Source organism: Triturus cristatus, chromosome 11 (genome assembly GCF_964204655.1).
Source record: "Triturus cristatus chromosome 11, aTriCri1.1, whole genome shotgun sequence".
Taxonomy (NCBI): domain Eukaryota; kingdom Metazoa; phylum Chordata; class Amphibia; order Caudata; family Salamandridae; genus Triturus; species Triturus cristatus.
The window spans coordinates 205,243,230-205,261,598 of record NC_140594.1 but is presented as its reverse complement, the minus strand read 5'-3'; the positions used below and the strand labels follow the sequence as shown (position 1 = coordinate 205,261,598).

The following is an 18,369-nucleotide window of genomic DNA, read 5'->3' as shown; positions in this document are numbered from 1 at the left end:
CTAACCCCCTCTGACAGTGAACAATGGCAGCAGCAAAAGTCACTGCTTTGACACTGAAACTCCAACATGTACGTCTTACCCTGGTATAATGTACGGTGTGGTATAGATCCCAGTATCAAGGTCATGCGTTAAGATAGAATGCTTGATCCATGGAGCAACCACCTAAGAAAAGGAAACATGGGAAACACACAGTGTTTGGAATAAGGGCAACTAGAAAATAAAACAGGTCTTTTGTATACATCTGACACCTTTTTCTCAGAAAGAATTCACAACTATATATTAAACGTGTCCTGTTCTGGCTAAGTATGGCACAGAGAATATTCCTGTGTTTTGTCCAGTTTTTAATCACAGTTTATGTACATAATCTGTCTCTACGATTTAGAAATCCTGCCAAACCACTGAAAGGAGAACATCTAAAGGTGTATATTTGGAAGTGGTCAGACCCCATGATCTCACTGTATGTGATTAGCACCAACTCTGATCGCAAGCTTACCCTTAGCAATCTGAATGGCTGCAGGCTACAGCGAAAAATATAATAAGAGTATATTCCATATCACTTTACTGGCATGTTTAGGTTTCACATGAAATATATCTTTATTTATACAAAGTAAGTCTTTATTATATTCTTTCATTTATGGAGTGCTTTTCTTATTTGCATCTTATTACACAGAGCCAAAAATAACTTTAGAGCAGCGTTTGGTCACGATAGGGCACATGGGGTGAAATCTATCCTTGAATTCCAGGTTATTGTGAGATGATAGTTTGATGACAGTGAATTCCAGCAATAAGGGCCCAAAATTAACAGATGATGAAATGTCTGTCAGGGATTAAATTTTCTACATTAGTCATCATGTTACAAATCATCCCATTACAGTGGTCTGGTATTTCCACCTAAAAATGCAGTTTTATAAATTTTACCAAAATAAAAACTGACTCACCAAAAAAACAGTTCCCTGAGAACGAGACGCCAAAGCGCAAGATCTTGAAAATCATCCCCTAAACACAAGTTACCAACAACGCTCTTAGGAAGTAGGAAGTGATGTAAACACCATTGTGACCTACTGAAAAAACATAATGGCCTATGTTATCGATTACACTTCATGAAAAATGTATTAATTTGGATGATTTTTCTCTGCTGAGATCAAGCTTACCAGGAAGGATGTGGAGGCTACTACGCTAACTGCTGACTACTTCATAAACTCCAGAAACGTCCTGCCATGTGACCCAATTTTAATCATCCAGCTTAAGATGATCTAAAAAAGACCATTGCCTCAAGATACTGATATTACTCATCCGATCCCATCTTGCCTCACTTCCTCAAGAAGAATAAGTTACTTACCTGCAGAAACACTCTTTCTGGTGGATACTCTATCTAACCGCAGATTCCTCACCTCATGTATCTCCCAAGGTACCAGACCATATGCAAAACCCTTGCAACAGCTCCTGCAAGCCAACAGGGGGCACTTTTGGACTCTATTGCGTCTCCGTCCTGGCTCGGGATATGATGACATTGATTCACATACAGGCGCCATCCCAGCACGCTCACATCAGTTTACTCGTTTGGCTTTTCTGTGCTCCCTAATATAGAACTTCACTGACAAATAGAAAACATTGACATTGTGTAAAATCTAACATGGAACCTCACCGACTCCTAAACGTCCATCCCACAAAACATGGAGGAGGGCAGGCTGTGAGAATCTACAATAAGATATAGTATCCACCAGAAAGAGAGTTATTACTGCTCAAAATTCTTCTGATGGATACTTCGAACCTCATATTCCTCACTATGCGAATTGTTACAAAACCAATGCCTTTTCCAAGGAGGTGGGCCTGAGGTGTGCACTTTGCACCAAGAAGTCCTGCAGGACCATGAAGGCATAATGACCCTCCCTGCAGACCTGAGACACGAGAAAGTAGCGCGTAGTGAAAGTATGTACAGATGTTCATGTGGTTACTTTGCAGACAACAAAATGGGAACACCCTGAGCTAGGGCTGTAGTCATGGCCTTTGCCCTGGTGGAATGAAACATACGGCCCTCAGAAGGCCCTTTCTGGATAAGGCATAATATATTTTGATGCACAGGACAATCCATCATGGCAATGTCTGCTGTTGAACTGCCTTTGCTTTCTTCACATCAACATATCCAATAAAGAGCTTATTATCCTCTCAGCACTCCTATCAATGTAGAAGCTTAGGGATCGCTATGGATCCAACTGACTTAACCTCTCCTCCTTACAGGGATGTGATGATGGAGAGAAAAACAAGGGAAGTGAGATGCACTTCACCACAAAGAAAGGTGACACAACATTCAGAAGAAAGGATGCATAAGTCCTAAGCAACAGATTGTAAGGGAAGAAGGGAGGCTGAACTGAAAATGCCTGCAGCTCACTGACAGGACACACTTATGTTATTGCAATGAAAAACATGGTCGTTGGAGTAAGAAGCCTCAAGGTATAAACACACGGAGGCTAGAAAGAAGCACATCAGGAAAGTGATGACTAAATTCAGATCACACTGCGGCATGATGAAGGGAGCAGACAGAAACATATTTGAAAGACCTTTAACAAAAAACATATCCCAGTTGGGGATATGAATAAAATGGGCTGACGAGGCAACCAAAGAAAGGCCAGAAGGGCTGAGAAGTAAATTTTTAGAGTGCCCCCAGCAAAACCTTGCCAGGTCAAGTATAAAACAGACAAGAGGACATTAGATAAATTAGCCTGCAGAGAATCAACCTGCTTTTTCTCGCAGCAGGAATAAAAATTGAAACAATGGCCAGAGTGGATTGGCTTTATGGAAGGCAGTGGGCAGGCAGGATGACATTCACCACATCCTATGGAAGATTAAAACTTCTCATCTGGTTCCACACAATAACCTTGAGGTGTAGATTGTCGAAGCTCAAATGCAATACTCTTGCTGCTGGGACAGCAGATCCTCCCCTAGAGAAAGCTGAAGAGGAGGGCAGATGTTGAGAGTCAGCAATTCAGAGTACCAGACCCTTATGGTGCAATCTTGTGCCCCAGAGTCATCTTTGCTTGTCCTAACTAACTTTCTTCAGGGTCCCCAAAATAGGTAACAAGGGTAGAACTGAAAATTAGAAACTTGAATACCACTGAACGTTTCTCATAGAGACCACTAGAGAGGAAATTCTGAGGCGCAAATGATGGGACATTGGGGTTTTTGGATGTAGTGAAAAGAGCTACGAAGAGCATGCCTACCGGTCGAAGATACCCGGTGCCCCCTCTGAATGCAGATGCCATTCGCGCCTGTCAAGCTCATCCTCCCTGGTGTTGATCGACCCCACCAGGTGACTTACTATCACGCAGACCTTGTGAAATACAGTCACTACCATAACCCAGTAGCCTCCAGCCAAGAGGGCATGAGGCTTCACCCTGCCCTGCTTGTTTCAGCCATATTGTCTATGAGCACCTGCATTGACCTGCCCTACATGGAAGGAAAGAGCCTCTTGAGGATCTAGGTGGACCGCATGCAGCTCCAGAACACTGATGTTATTATGCCACTCCTTGGAAGACCAGAGACCTCTGATCTACAATCCACCTAGGAAGGCATCTGACACACCAACACGCTCGCCTGGTAGCGGCCCTTCGTTTATGGAGGAACTCACTGACTTCATCAGCGACCAATACTCGCAAAGTGACAATCAGATCTTCGTGGGTGACTTCAATGTCCACTGGGGCTCGCCTCAAGACTCTTCTGCGAATTTGCTGGCCACCTTCCTCTCTGCAAACGATCTTATCCAACACTGCACAGAAACAACACACTCTAAGGGCTCAATCCTGGACCTTGTTATTTCTAAAGCAGGCTTGCTGACTATCGCTACCCCTATTCATGTAGACTGGTCTGACCACCTCCTCATCCCATTCTCTCTTCACCTATCACACTCTATAACTCTCGGCCAACCTAAGAGGGCTACTTCCTGGTTCCGTGACACCAAAAATATTGACCTCAGTACCCTCTGTGATTCAGCTTAGCTATCACTTCCAAGGCTAGACCCGAACCTAGATGTTAACAAACTCACCTCCCAATGCCTCACAGTCCTTGCAGTCGAAATCAATAATGTCGCTCCTCTCCAAAATAAAAAGAAAAGGCCTACTCCCTCAGCACCGTGGTTCAACAAATCCCTCTATGAGGAAAGGAAGTACCGAAGAGTCCTTGAGAAACAATGGAGACAAGCGCACTCCACCGATAATTTGGCCACGCTTCGTTCAGCAAGATCCAAGTACCACAAGCACATCTTCCTTGGAAAAGCGTCACACTTCAGATCCCTCCTCGACTCAGCCAAAAATAGACCCAAAAAACTATTCGATCTCATCAAAAACCCAAACTGCTCTCCCTCAACCTCCAAGTTGGAGGATTCTACAAAGAAAGCAGCGGAATTTGCTATATTCTTTGACGAAAATGTGAAATCACTTGTGGATTAGGTCATTCATCCTACCCCTACAGAGGAGCGCAAATCCTTAACCATGTGGCAGAACTTTGACCCCATCTCTGAAGATGCCCTCCTCAAATGCATCCTCGAAACAAAGCCCTCCAACCATTCTCTTGACCCCATCCCTAGTGCCATTGACTTCTATACCCATTCTCTTTCCTATTGGACCACTCTGGTCAACCTCTCCCTCTGTCAAGGCTCCCTTCCTGTTTCCTTCAAAACTGGACAGGTCACCCCTCTGCTTAAAAAACCCACCGCTGATGCGAACGACCTCAACAACTTCCGCCCCATCACTAACCTACCTTTTCTTGTGAAAATCACAGAAAGATGTGTAGCGAAATAACTCTCTCGTCATATCAAGGACAATGATCTTCTTGACAATTTCCAGTCTGGCTTCAATCAAAACTGCAGCACTAAAACAGCCCTTCTGCAAGTGATTGATGACGTGCTGCGGATACTCGATTTGGGGGAGTCTTGTCTTCTAATTCTCCTTGACCTTTCTGCAGCCTTTGACACTGTCAATCACAACACTCTCCTTAACACTCTTCACCAGAGAATGGGCATGGAGGGCACTGTGCTTAAATGGTTTGCCTCCTTCCTCTCTGATAGATCCCAAATGATCAAAATAGCGAACAGTCTTTCATCTCCTTTGGCGGTTGGTCAAGGTGTTCCTCAAGGCTCTATACTTGCACCCACATTGTTCAATCTCTATTTAGAACCATTGGGAAATCTCCCTAGTAAATCCGGGATCCACTATCATCTCTATGCGGACGGCACATTTAAATCTACCTTAAGGTGGCCTCCACTCACGATCTCTCCATCCTAAGCTCTACTCTCGACTCCATTCAAAACTGGATGTTAACTCATCAACTGATTCTGAATCCCTCCAAAACTGAATTCCTCCTCCTCTCCTTCTCACTTTCTCCTCCCCCGTTTCAATCATGGATGGATCAGATGAATCTACTTAACAATAAACCCATCATTGTCGACAGCGCAAAATCCCTTGGTGTCATACTCAACAAAAAACTCAATCTACTCTCCTACATCAATTCTATTGCAAAGTCTGCTCGATACCAACTGCGCCTTCTTTGGGGGATTCATCGCTTCTTCCCGGAGCAAGACCTTAAAACCCTGGTCCAATCGCTGGTTCTCTCCAGATTGGACTACTGCAATTCTCTTCTTACAGGCATCCCCAAAACCCACCAGTCCCCCCTTAAGTCTGTTCTCCATTCAGCAGCTCGTTTCATATATGGGGCCAAAAGAAGCGACCGCATCACACCCATTTTATCCACCCTCCGTTGGCTTCCCATCAAGGCAAAATCTATCTACAAGACTGCCTGTATCACCCACAAAGCCTTGCACTCCTCCTCCCCTCGCTACCTGGCGAATAAACTGAAACTCTCTTGAGGCTCTAGACCATCACGTAATGCAGAAAATGTATTGCTTGAACCTCCCACTTTCAAGAACGAAAGATCGATGGCCCAATCCTTTTCAGGCAACGTGGTGAGAATCTGGAACTCACTTCCGCCTCAGCTCCGGACCACCACCTCTTTCCAGGCCTTCAAAACTGACCTCAAAGTTCTCCTCCTTCAAAGACACTTCCAAATTGAATTCACACCCTCTCTATTATCTGAAGGAAGTTCTTCCATTATAGGAAATTCTGTTCTCCATGCCTATAGAAGTGCTTTCCCAGTGTGTTCTTGTGTTTTGAGTGTCTGCCACTTAGTGCAGTATTATACCTCTACTTGTACTTTGTACGCTTTTGTAACATGCAAACATGTCACTTTTTCCTTTTGTAACGTATCGTTTGCTACCTCTTTTATTTTGTTTGCTCTTGATACTTGCACAATTGTCCCTATTGCCTCATGTAACGTAATGTTTGCTTTTGTAACATGCTCACTTGTAATTTTCTCCTCATGTATCAGTACTGTTCCTATTGTGAATGGCTCTGACACCTTCGGGTAATGTCCGCGCTATATAAAAACGCATGAAATAAATAAAAATAAAATAAAATAAATAAAGTATATGTATCTGTTACCACTGACACTTCTGGAGGGGAGAATGTCCTGCCACACGTTAAGCTGGCATCCGATATCCCCAATGGAGGCCCCGGGCCACCTTGTAGGAGACCCAAATCCTATCTGTGAGGTATTCCCTATGCTAGACCCACTCCAGGGAAATATTTTATCGAAGGCCTGCATTTAACAACGAGTCTGGGACACTAGGGGGATGCAAGTTCAATACGTTTCAGAACCATCAAGGCTGGGACAGTAGCCTTGACCCAAGACATCAGAATCATAGCCCCAAGGTCCTGGATTTTTGCTGCAGAAGCAGATTCGCCATTGCCGCTCCTCCCACTTGTGGTCTTCCATTCTCCCTGTTCTCAGCAACCATTGCATTGCTGCTTGCCCTGTGACTATAGCCTTTGCATCCTCAGTCTTTTACGTTGCATTTTTCTCCATTCCCACTATACCAGAAGCACTCATGTCATTTCTCATCCATGACAACATTCCCCGCTCCTGGTGCACTTCTTGGCACAATGCTATTTAGCAGGATAGGTTCCCATCTCACGTCTCCTATGAACCATACTTGGTAGCAACCTCAGTTGAAATAACATTTTCCAGAGATAAGAACACAAAAACTTGGAATGTTAGGCATACAAGGTGCTCCATTTAAAAGTTTTTTTTGGAGAGGGAGGGCCGTCGACCATTGCGAGTCATTTAGTTCCTCCCTCAGCTTTAACCAGGGCAGGCAGTTCCTTCTTCCATGATCCTTGGGAATTATAACACTTGATCCAAGTCCGGAAGATAGGGAATGGGAGACGCAGGGTCATTTACAGGAGAGGAAGATTCCTAGGGAAGGATCATGTCCTGAGAGGGAGCAGTTAAGTTTCTTAAAGGAGGAATTGCATCTCTCACGTTAATTTTCTCTTCTTCTTTCTGAACTGCACACACGAACACTCTGAAGAGAGTGACCCCAGAGTTCCAGGGATCAGTAACACCAATGAAGAGGACAGCATGTTTGAAGTCTCTTCATAAAGAGTGTCTCAATCTCTTGTGTTCCACTGAATAATTTAATGAAAACAACAAGGTAATGGGTGAATAGTCTTGCCTTATTTCATGCTAAACCAGATGCTGTCTCCATCTATCGGCATTCCATCCTGCTCCTCTTCCACAAAAATTATTACCCTTTCTGAGTAGTCCTGCTAAAGTTCTCAACGTCTTTACTCTCCTTACTGAAATCTGACAGGTGTTAAAAAGACAAAAGAGGTTTAAGATTGGCTTTGTTATGAAAGTTGAGAAAGCCATCTTACAAGTTTGTCTCAAAGTAATATTGTCTCATAACATCTAGACTCACAATCCCAAATTTTGTTTCCTAACTTTCAAATGTTATTTATCGATTCAACCTTACTTTTGAAGACTTTTGTTAGAAGTCCCTCTTGTATCGCTGCTTCTCACATCATGGAACATGTCCATACAAGGTCTATGACAGAACCATGCTATTTAGTAAGTTTCCTCAGGTTAAGTTAAAGGTCATCCTACAAGGTTGACATCACCCAATCATAATTTATGGGAGCCCTAATTATAACTAGCAAATGAATGTATCTTTAAAAATGACTTCTTACATTTTGTAAAACATGCCATTTTCTCCGCTCTTGTTGAGAAGATCTCAAAACTACAAGACTCCATAAATTTATAAAACAAATATATTAGCTACTGATTCCTTTTTACGAGTTATCACACATTTTTTAACAGCTGCCATACGTTTTTTTTACCAACTCATCACCTGGTGTTCTACACTCCTTCCTTCTACATTGGAATCTTTCTCCTGTATGTATCACTACACAATGCGGTCATCCACAATGTTTAACCTACCTATGTTATCTCATTGTCAGCTATGAGCCAATTGCAGCAAAACACTCCATTTGATTTACAGTCCAAAGATAAAATATAATGTTTAGATTTCTTATGGTAATCTTCTTTACTCCGATTGCCCTTCCTTGTCTCAGTCCTTACTCTATGAGGTGTGTTACCTCCTCGGGTACAAGCACCACAGGGCAGACTTTAACCCAGAAGAAACCCCACTGCTCTCCTGACTTCCCTAGGACTCCTTCCACCAGGAAGGCTCATAAAGGGATGTCCATGCCTCTCATACTCAAGCAGTAGGAATCGAGTATAGGAAAGGGATTGTGGAACGGAAGTACCAGGACAAGGATTGTAATCAGAGTAAAGAAGATTACTGGTAAATAAGCTAAACATTACTTCCTCAACACTACCTTGTCCCACTTCCTAATCTGCGAGGATTTATCCGAGAATTGCAACACGGCTCAATCCCAACAAAAGACACTGATTCCCAAGTATTTCTTTTTTTAGACAACACAGCATTACTTGAGAAGCACCCAATCTGGAAATGCATCCGACAGCGCACTGGCTTTCAAACTCCAGACCTCCCTGATCCATCACATCATCATGGTAATGAAAGACAAAGGTTGAGGGAGCTGCCCCCAAACACAAATGTCATCCCACCGGCTTCACCCCAAGAGTTCACCATCTCACGAGTGGAATAAACCTGAACCAGGTGTGGAAAAACCCCAAGAAGTATAGGCCAAAAGTATAACTGACCGGACACTGAGAGTTAACTAGAAATCTCGGTCTCGCCCGGTTAGCGCCACACAACCTGTGGAAGACAGACACAAAAACAGGCTGTGATGGGGAAGGGGAATTTCTTTATGGGCCCTCCAAGAGGGACGACTCCTAGATCAAGTGGTGCCTGTAGGGTAGTTGACATATCCCATGATGTAAACACTGGGTGGGACAAGGAAGGGCTAAAGAGATAACATGTGGCAGACTGCTAAGCAAAGTAAAGGTGATTTGTGACCTCTAGTACTGACAGTGGAGAGGTCATGTTTCCATGTGTATCAGAAGCAACGAGAAGGAGAGTAAACAAGTATGCAAACTAAGGAAAGATTAAATATATTTCTTACTGTTCTACCAGCGTGACTATGGAATAAATGATGACACCTTCTAAAATCTGAATCTAAATATTATCACATATATGTAATGGTGATACAAATTGTAGTGCTGCTCTATGCAAATCTAATATTTGACCGATTTATTCACGAGGCAAGGATTTTTTTCTATATGCCCAACGCTGTGTTCTTTCTACTATACATTTCACTACCTCATTGCTTATGTCAGCAAGGACCACCAACCTTTATAATCTGTCCCCGACCTGGCTTCAGTTTTGGATCAGGCTGCAGGTCACCAGCACGCACCCCACTGCAATTTACGATCACATCAGCACCGTTTCTGTAAAGCTAAAAACAAAGAGGACAAACTCACCATATTCCCCAAAGTATATTTGGTTTTAGCCAAACAGATGCCTTAGCAAAACAGCAGGTCAAATAAAATACATTAAGCCATGCAGCTACAGGTTTCCAGATACTCAATGGGAACAGTCTAACAGTTTTTGAAGAAGGGAACTGAAGTAGCGCACAACTCTTTGCATGTGCACAAACTATTCAATCATTGCTTAGGATGAAATATTGTTTTTAAATTCAACTTTAAAAACAACCTGCTGCTGATACATCAGATTGTTCCTTAATCATGCAAAATATAGCAGGATCACAATTATGCTAGTGTGTCTCATTGTCTATGTTTTTAAGGGGCAACAACTCACAGACCCTTAAAACACAGTCACTTGCATGCATGTATGTGCATTAAACAGGATTGGGTGTTTTTATTTCAACACGTCAGCCATTATTCTTTTAGTGAAGAAAACAGAAAAACATATTAAATCATATAGGTGCACCATTAGAAATATCTATGAAAGCTGATTTTACATTAATGATAGCTTTGAACGCATCCCAATTTCTACTCAACACTCATGCACCCCTGATAGGTGAAATGACAAATATGTACTTTGTCAGATAGGACCGTACCTTTAAACTCTTGCAGCAAGACGGACTCTACCTTGCTCTTTTAGCTATTTGAGAGCACTTCTGTCAAGCATGAACCCATATTCTTAATGGATTATAGATCCAATATCTGAGTAGCAAATGCAGAGCCAAGAGGTGAGCTTTTGTAAAAACAAAAACAAAAATACAAAATGACTGGTGCACATAACTGCCTTGCATTTTAAGACTGTTGGGTGACCGAAGGACCGGATCCCACGTTGGTCCAAGCTGCCTATTTCATTGGCTGGGAAGGTGGCCATGGCCAAACTGGTGATACTACCTAAACTGCTTAACCTTTTTGTGAATATCACAATACTACTGACAAGGGTTTTTTTTATTGTCTTTGACCCTTCCTAATAGCACTTGCTTGGGGCAAGGGCAGTCTAGGATGGAATGGGAGGTGTAGACGTTGCCATTTGACCAGGGTGGTATCGGTGCCCCCGACCTTGAGCTGTATGACCAATGCACATAGGCACAGTTTGCGTAATCATGGATCCACCCAGACCCACACAGCCCGCACACAGTCGTAGAATTACATAGTGCTGCACCTGTCCTCTGAACACTGACCCGAACACCCCCATAAGGCACTCGAGGACCTGTCGGCACACTGTGATCTGCACTGTTGGGGCGTGGGATGGACTCTGCTGTAGGGCCCGGCTACCCGTTCTTGATTTGGCAGATTTCCTTGACCAAAAAACAACCATACTCTTCTCAATAGTGTGATTTTTAACAGGTGAGGCACATGCGGTTATGGGTGATGGGCGACCTTTACTCAGGAGACTCCTTTGTCCAACTGCAGGAAGTTCAAGTGCGCTCTGCATGCACACTCTGGATGTTTTCCTATATTGAGGGGCCAAACAATGTGACGTAGCTGTAGTGACAAACTCTTTCATACAGCACTGCATCGACTGAGACATGCGGGCGCTCCTGTCTCACTAGGAGCAGGATGAGCACTGATACATGACTCTCCGCTGGGGCCCTATACCTGAGACTTCCCTCCAATATTGGGGATTCACTATGTGCTCTCCACAGCGCACCTGGACACGATTTTTAATATGATAATGTAATCTCTACCGTGAGATGTGTATGAGGAATTTACAATCTCTTGTTGTTCTATGTACTTCAAATGGCAATAAAAAATTATATATAAAAAAAGATAACTGTCTTGCATTTCAATGCCTACATTTCTATGTTCTCCTCAATAAAGAGGCCTAGCTGGTTCTTAATATACAGAAACCATTTTAGATGGAAAGTACTTTATTGACAGCTCTGAGATGGCAAGGGCGATCACCTCTATTTTCCCACGGTGGCGGCCTGGGAGTACAGCATGCATGGAACATTGATCCTATCAAGCATACTAAACCGGTGATGACCAAAGATGCTTCATTCTAATCATCTCCTTGTGTTTGCTTCATTCCAATTATCAGCAAGAGCTGGAAGTTGTCCTTCGCGATAGGACACCGCCAAGTGGACATCAGTGGTATACAGTTCTTGCAGAACACAAGTAAGGGTGAGCTTTTCAGTATCCTGAGCTGAAAATTGCTGGGATTTATCACAGAGTGTATATATTTTTTAGGGGTAATACCAAGCTCTTTTTGTCTGCCCGGCCTTTTGAGTACACCTGCTGGAGTTTGACTTTACAGCCACTATCTCAATTCAGATCCACTCTGGGCCATGCAAGTTTCTGCTTCTTAAACACATATCTTCAGGGCAGAAACACTGAAGTATTGGTCTGATGGAACACTTTGGTGAAGATTTAGAGAGTACCAATGTTTTGCAGGAGATGGCATCCCACAGAGTGCATACTGTTCCCCAGGTGTTAGATGCAGATTCTGCACATCAATCAAAATAGCATCAACCCTTGAGGCAATGTAAAGCTGGGTGCCCTGCTAGCTTCTAATGTCAAACTCTGCTGACAACATGGCAGAAGAAGGCAGCCCTAGTAAGGGGGTTCTGCTAATCCTTTTACATTAAGGATTCTCTGTCGTATTGTAGGGTAGGCTGTGGTGAAAAGGGCCACAGAGATGCCTGCCCACCCTACTACTATCTACCGCTGAGCAAATTTAAGGAGCCTTGGCTCCAAAGATGAGCTGATGCCTGACTGGGGAGGAATAGCAAAGGAATACAACACTTTAAGTTGCTTTAGCACAGTAAGAAGGATAGTAACTGGGCAAGAGATGTCAAGTTTCTTGATAAGGGGTGGTGGATAAAGACTACCTGCTTCAAGGTGGATAGCGTGATTGTTAGATCTGGGGGTCTCTAGTTGGCAGGGTAGGTACCTCTGTCCAAGTAGGGACCCTTGCTTCTAGTCAGGGAAAGGGGGATACACTGTTAAGATAACCCCTGCTCACCCTCTAGGTAGCTTGGCCTGAGCAGTCTAGGCTATCAAAGGCAATGTGTAAAGTATTTGTACCAACACTCACAGTAACACAGTGAAAACACCACAGATTTACTCCACACCAGTTTTAGAAAAATAATGTATCTTTACTAAAAACTTCACAAGACCAAATATTACAGACAAACCAACATATAATTCAAAAGGTTACTTTAAAGATAGTTCAAGAGTTTGCAGAAAGTACTCCAGGATGTCAAAGTCAGTGTCCTGCACAATGCAACTCTCAATGCACAAAATGCGACACTCTCGTGCCCAACAGTACCTGTAGTTGCGATAGGGTTCCCAAAAGCTATAACAAGGAAGATGGCAAAGGCGATGCGATGCTCCTGAGATCCTGGGGAGGCTTTGCAGCAGCCCTGCTTCACGCAGCAGAGGTGGATGCGCCGGCTCCGATCTGTAGGGGGAGGATGCGATACCTTTGGCTTTCGTTGCGTAGGTTTCTTGGGGGGAAGCTTCACGCACAGGTTCGATGCGACACTCTTCGATGTGGTGCGATGCGTGGCGCAGCGTTGCCTTCCGGCGCCGCAACTCTCGATGCGCCACGGAACGGGACTCTGCGTCGACGCACGCAGCGATTGGAGACTTTTCACGCACCGGCAGTGGTGCGGCCCGCAAACTGGTTCTGCGACAACCCTCGCAATGGCAGGAAGCTTCACGCTTCGGGACGATGCTCGACGCACTCGGCGATGCGGAGACCCTGCGTGTTGCGATGGTGCCGCGATGAAATTTTCCACGCACTCTCGTCTTGCGACACGCAATCGGATGATGCGTTGGGTACCAGTCACTCTTGTTCACGCTTCTGCTTCCCAGCTCCCAAACACAGCAAAACGACCTCCTGAAGCCCCAAGACTGGGCAAGCACTCCAAGGCAGGTCAGAACTCTCTCAGCAGAGTTCCAGGGGAGCTGGTGGTGAAGTCCTTTTGTTCCTGGGACTTCTTAACAGGGAGCCAGCACTTCTCAGGCCCTTGGAGATCAGAATCAAAAGAAGGGGACACAGCAAAGTCCTTCCCCTCTCCTTGGCAGCAAAGCAAAACAGCAAGCAGGCAGTCTTCTCCTCTTCAGTTTCTTCCAGCTTTCTCCTTGGCAGAGGTTTCTTCTTAGTTCCAAAGTGATCTAAAGTTTTAGGTGTCTGGGGTCCTCTTCTTATACCCCTCCAAGCCTTTGTCTCTCTTTGTTCCAGTGGGGGGATTCCCCTGCTCAAACCGGTTCCTGGGTGTGCTCTGCTCTGGAGCACCTGGTTCCTTTCAGAGTGAGGGGCAGGGTCGTTAGACGCTCAGCAGGAGGTGGAGCCTTCTTTGTGTCAGCAGAGGCAGAGTCCTCAGCCTGGCCAGCAGGGGGTGGAGCCAGCTTTGTGTTTGTCAGGGGCAGCCCTATTCAGACCCAGGGACTACTCCTCCCACCCATCTAAAGCAGATCTCCCTATTCACCCTGCTGCTGACTCATCCAGGCTCCTGGAGCCACCTAGCACATCACCTGACACCAGTCAGCCAACCAGCACACAGGCACACAGGAAGGTTAAACAGGAGAATAGCTACTTTCTAAAAAGTGCTATTCTCACACAGTGAATTTAAAAACCATCTTGCTAAAAAGATGTATAATTAAATTCTGAACACAGAGATACCAAACTTGGATTTTCTATCTTGCCCTTATGGGAAGATAGGCATGTAAACAGCCTTCCCCATTCTATCCTATGGGCAAGATAGCCTCTCAGCAGTGAAAAACGAAAATGGCTGTAATTCACTACCAGGGCATGTTACACACCTCAGTACATGCCCTACCTTTCAGATACACTGCACCCAGCCCAGGGGGGTACCTAGGGCCACCATAGGGATGCCTGACATGTACAGAAAGGGAAGGATAAGGCCTGGTCAGTGGGTGCACTGGCCAGGTCGACCTGGCAGTCCTGGACTGCACATAGGCACTGCAAGCAGGCCTAAGACATCATTTTAGCGCTACTCCTGTGGGTGGCACAATCAGTGCTGCAGCCCACTAGTAGCATTTGAATCACCAGCCCTGGCACACGCAGTGCACTTTACTAGGGGCTAACAGGTGAAACAAATATCCCAATCATGGATAACCAATCAACACAATAATTTACCAAGGGAGCACTTGCACTTTGACACTGATCAGCAGTGGCAAAGTGCCCAAAGCATCTAAACCAGCAAAAACGAAATCCAGCATAGCATCAAAAATACAGGAGGTAGAGGCAAAAAGTCAGGGGTAACCACGCCAAAGATGCCAGGTCTAACACGTGTCCCCTCCAGCTGAAAGTGGGGAGAACTACCCACCCTCTTGGGAGTTCTCATCGCTAAGGCGGAAAAACCTGGACAGACCATCAGCGTTGGCGTGTTCTGTACCGGGGCGGTGTTCCACCGTAAAGTCCATCCCCTGTAGGGAAATGGACCACCTCAACAACTTAGGATTCTCACCCCTCATCTGCATCAACCATCTGAGGGGCCTGTGGTCCGTCTGAACCCGGAAGTGAGTCCCAAACAAGTAGGGCCTCAGCTTCTTCAGCGCCCAGACCACAGCAAAAGCTTCCCTTTCAATCGCACTCCACCTCTGTTCCCTGGGAAGTAGCCTCCTACTAATGAAAGCTACAGGTTGGTCCAAGTCCTCATCATTTAGTTGTGAGAGCACCGCTCCCACTCCATGCTCAGAAGCGTCTGTCTGCACTATGAACTCCTTGGAGAAGTCAGGCGCCTTGAGTACAGGTGCTGTACACATGGCCTCCTTCAGGGCATCAAAAGCTTCTTGGCAGGCACTGGTCCAAATCACTTTCTTCGGTAACTTCTTGGAAGTTAGTTCTGTCAAGGGAGCCACAATGGTGCCATACCCTTTGACAAAACGGCGATAGTACCCGGTGAGTCCTAAGAAGGCTCTCACCGCTGTCTGGGTTTTGGGGGGTTCCCAAGCCCGGATGGTATCTATCTTGGCTTGTAGGGGCGCCACCTGGCCGCTTCCTACCTGGTGTCCCAAATACACCACCGAACCCTGCCCTATCTGGCACTTACTGGCCTTGATAGTGAGGCCTGCACTATGCAGAGCCTTCAACACTGCGCAGAGGTGTTGCAAGTGTTCTTCCCAAGTGGAGCTGAACACAGCAATGTCATCCAGATATGCGGCGCTGAATTGCTCCAGCCCGGACAGTACCTGGTTGACCAGTCTCTGGAATGTGGCAGGGGCGTTCTTCAACCCAAAGGGCATGACACGGAACTGGAAGTGCCCCTCTGGAGTTGAAAACGCAGACCTCTCCTTGGCCCCATCGGTTAAGGCAATCTGCCAGTACCCAGAAGTTAAGTCAAACGTACTGAGGTAGTTGGCAGCTCCCAACCGATCCACGAGCTCATCAGCTCTGGGGATGGGGTGTGCGTCAGTCTTCGTGACAGCATTGAGCCCACGGTAGTCCACACAAAACCTAAGTTCTGGAGTGGCACCTGGCGCAGCAGCTTTCGGTACAAGTACCACTGGGCTAGCCCAGGGGCTGCTGGAGGGCTCAATCACCCCTAGCTCCAACATCTTAGAAACCTCCTTCTTGATGCTGGCCCTGACCTTGTCAGCCACCCGGTAAAACTTCTGTTTCACAGGCATGCTATCTCCCGTGTCCACGTCATGGACACACCAGTTGGTGATACCGGGGGTCAGGGAGAACAGAGATGCAAACTGACCCAACACATGGCGACAGTCCCTCTGCTGTTCTGGGGTCAGGGTGGGCGAGAGGACCACTCCATCCACTGACCCATCTTGCTCCTTAGCTGCCAGGAGGTCAGGAAGAGGATCGCTATCCTCCTCCATACCTGCATCTGTAGCAAGTAGCATTGTTATTTCAGACCTCTCAAAATGGGGTTTGAGGCGGTTCACGTGTAGGACCCTCATGGGGTTCCTGGGAGATCGCAAGTTGACCAGGTAGGTCACCTCACTCTTGCGCTCCACCACCTCATATGGCCCAGTCCACTTGTCCTGGAGCGCGCAAGGCTCCACTGGCGCCATCACCCACACCATCTGCCCAGGTTGAAATTCCATCAGAGTGGTATGCTGGTCATACCACCTCTTCATCTCATCCTGGCTGGCTTCCAGGTTCGCCTGAGCGAGGGCCCGGAAGCGCTGTGTCTGGTTGCGGATGGCCAGCACATAGCTGAACACATCCTGAGGGGTTTTCCCCGGGGATTTCTCCCAACCCTCCTTCACCAGACTGAGAGGTCCTCTAACAGGGTGCCCGTACAAAAGCTCAAAGGGACTGAACCCTAGAGACTTTTGTGGTACCTCCCTGTAGGCAAATAATAGGCATGGCAAAAAGACGTCCCACTTCCGTCTCATGGGCTCTGTCAGCCCCATGATCATGCCTTTCAGGGTCCGGTTGAACCTTTCAACCAACCCATTTCCTTGAGGGTGGTAAGGAGTGGTGAACTTATAAGTTACCCCACACTCCTCCCACAGAGACTTCATATACCTGGAGATGAAGTTGGTACCCCGGTCAGATACCACCTCTTTGGGGAAACCCACACGGGAAAAGATCCCCATCAACGCACGGCCCACCACCGGGGCTGTGGTTGTCCTGAGAGGGATAGCCTCCGGGTACCGGGTGGCATGATCCACCAGGACCAGGATGAACCTGTTGCCTAAGGCGGTCCTGGGGTCCAGTGGCCCCACAATATCTATTCCCACCCGCTCGAAAGGGGTGCTCACTACCGGAAAAGGCTGGAGAGGTCCTTTGCATTTTCCTCCAGCCTTGCCACTTGCCTGGCAAGTCTGGCATGATTTACAAAAGGAAGCGACGTCCGTCTTCATCCCGGGCCAGTAAAAGTGGGTGGCAAGCCTTTGTCGGGTCTTGTCCTGCCCGAGATGTCCTGCAAGCGGCACGTCGTGAGCCAGACCCAGTAGGAAGTCTCTGAACCCTGCGGGTACCACCAGGGTACGTGATCCACTCGGCTCAGCAAACCTAGGCTCACTGTACAACAAGTCATTCTCCCAGTAGAGAAAAAAGTTCTTCGGATCAGCACCTGCTGCCTGGTCTGCAGCCTGGTGCCGCAGACCTTCAAGAGTAGGGCATGTCTTCTGCGCACGGCAGAACTCCTCTCTGGAGGGACCACCCTCTTGCTGCCAATGGGTCAGCTCAGGTATGTCTCCCAGCTCAGCGACCTGTTCCCCTGTAGGCTCCAGGGCATCCCCCGTAGGTTCTGCTCCTTCCTGGACCGTGGGAACAGCGGGGGTGGACGCACCACGCCCCCTGCCCTTCCTCTTTCTGGCAGGGACCTGGGCCACTGTTTCAGGCTCCAGGTCTGCTTCACAACCCTGTCTGGCTGCCATGGACCGAGTGGTCACACAGACCCACTCAGGCAACCCCAACATCTCCAAATGAGCCTGGCGTTCCACCTCCTTCCACGGGGAACTCTCCAGGTCATTACCTAGCAGACAGTCAACTGGCATGGATGGACTCACAACAACTTTGAGAGGACCTGAGACCCCCCCCCACTCAAAGGGAACATGTGCTACCTTGCAAAGGCGCACAGAGTTGTCAGCTGACACTACTGGGTGAAGTACGTCTGGAATGATCAGCTCCTCAGGGAC

The 18,369-nt window shown here is 46.6% G+C and overlaps 1 protein-coding gene across 2 annotated transcripts in view; it reads right to left on the bottom strand.

Annotated features, from left to right (window-relative positions):
- DAO (D-amino acid oxidase) overlaps nucleotides 1–18,369 on the bottom strand; it is a 234,702-nt gene that overhangs the window by 79,795 nt on the left and 136,538 nt on the right. For both annotated transcript variants that reach the window (XM_085635422.1, XM_085635423.1), the window contains exons 7-8: nucleotides 9,663–9,767; nucleotides 80–162 (exon numbers count right to left, since the gene is read on the bottom strand). In XM_085635422.1, coding sequence (XP_085491548.1) covers nucleotides 80–162; nucleotides 9,663–9,767 — 188 coding nt within the window. The remainder of the gene's footprint in view (nucleotides 1–79; nucleotides 163–9,662; nucleotides 9,768–18,369) is intronic.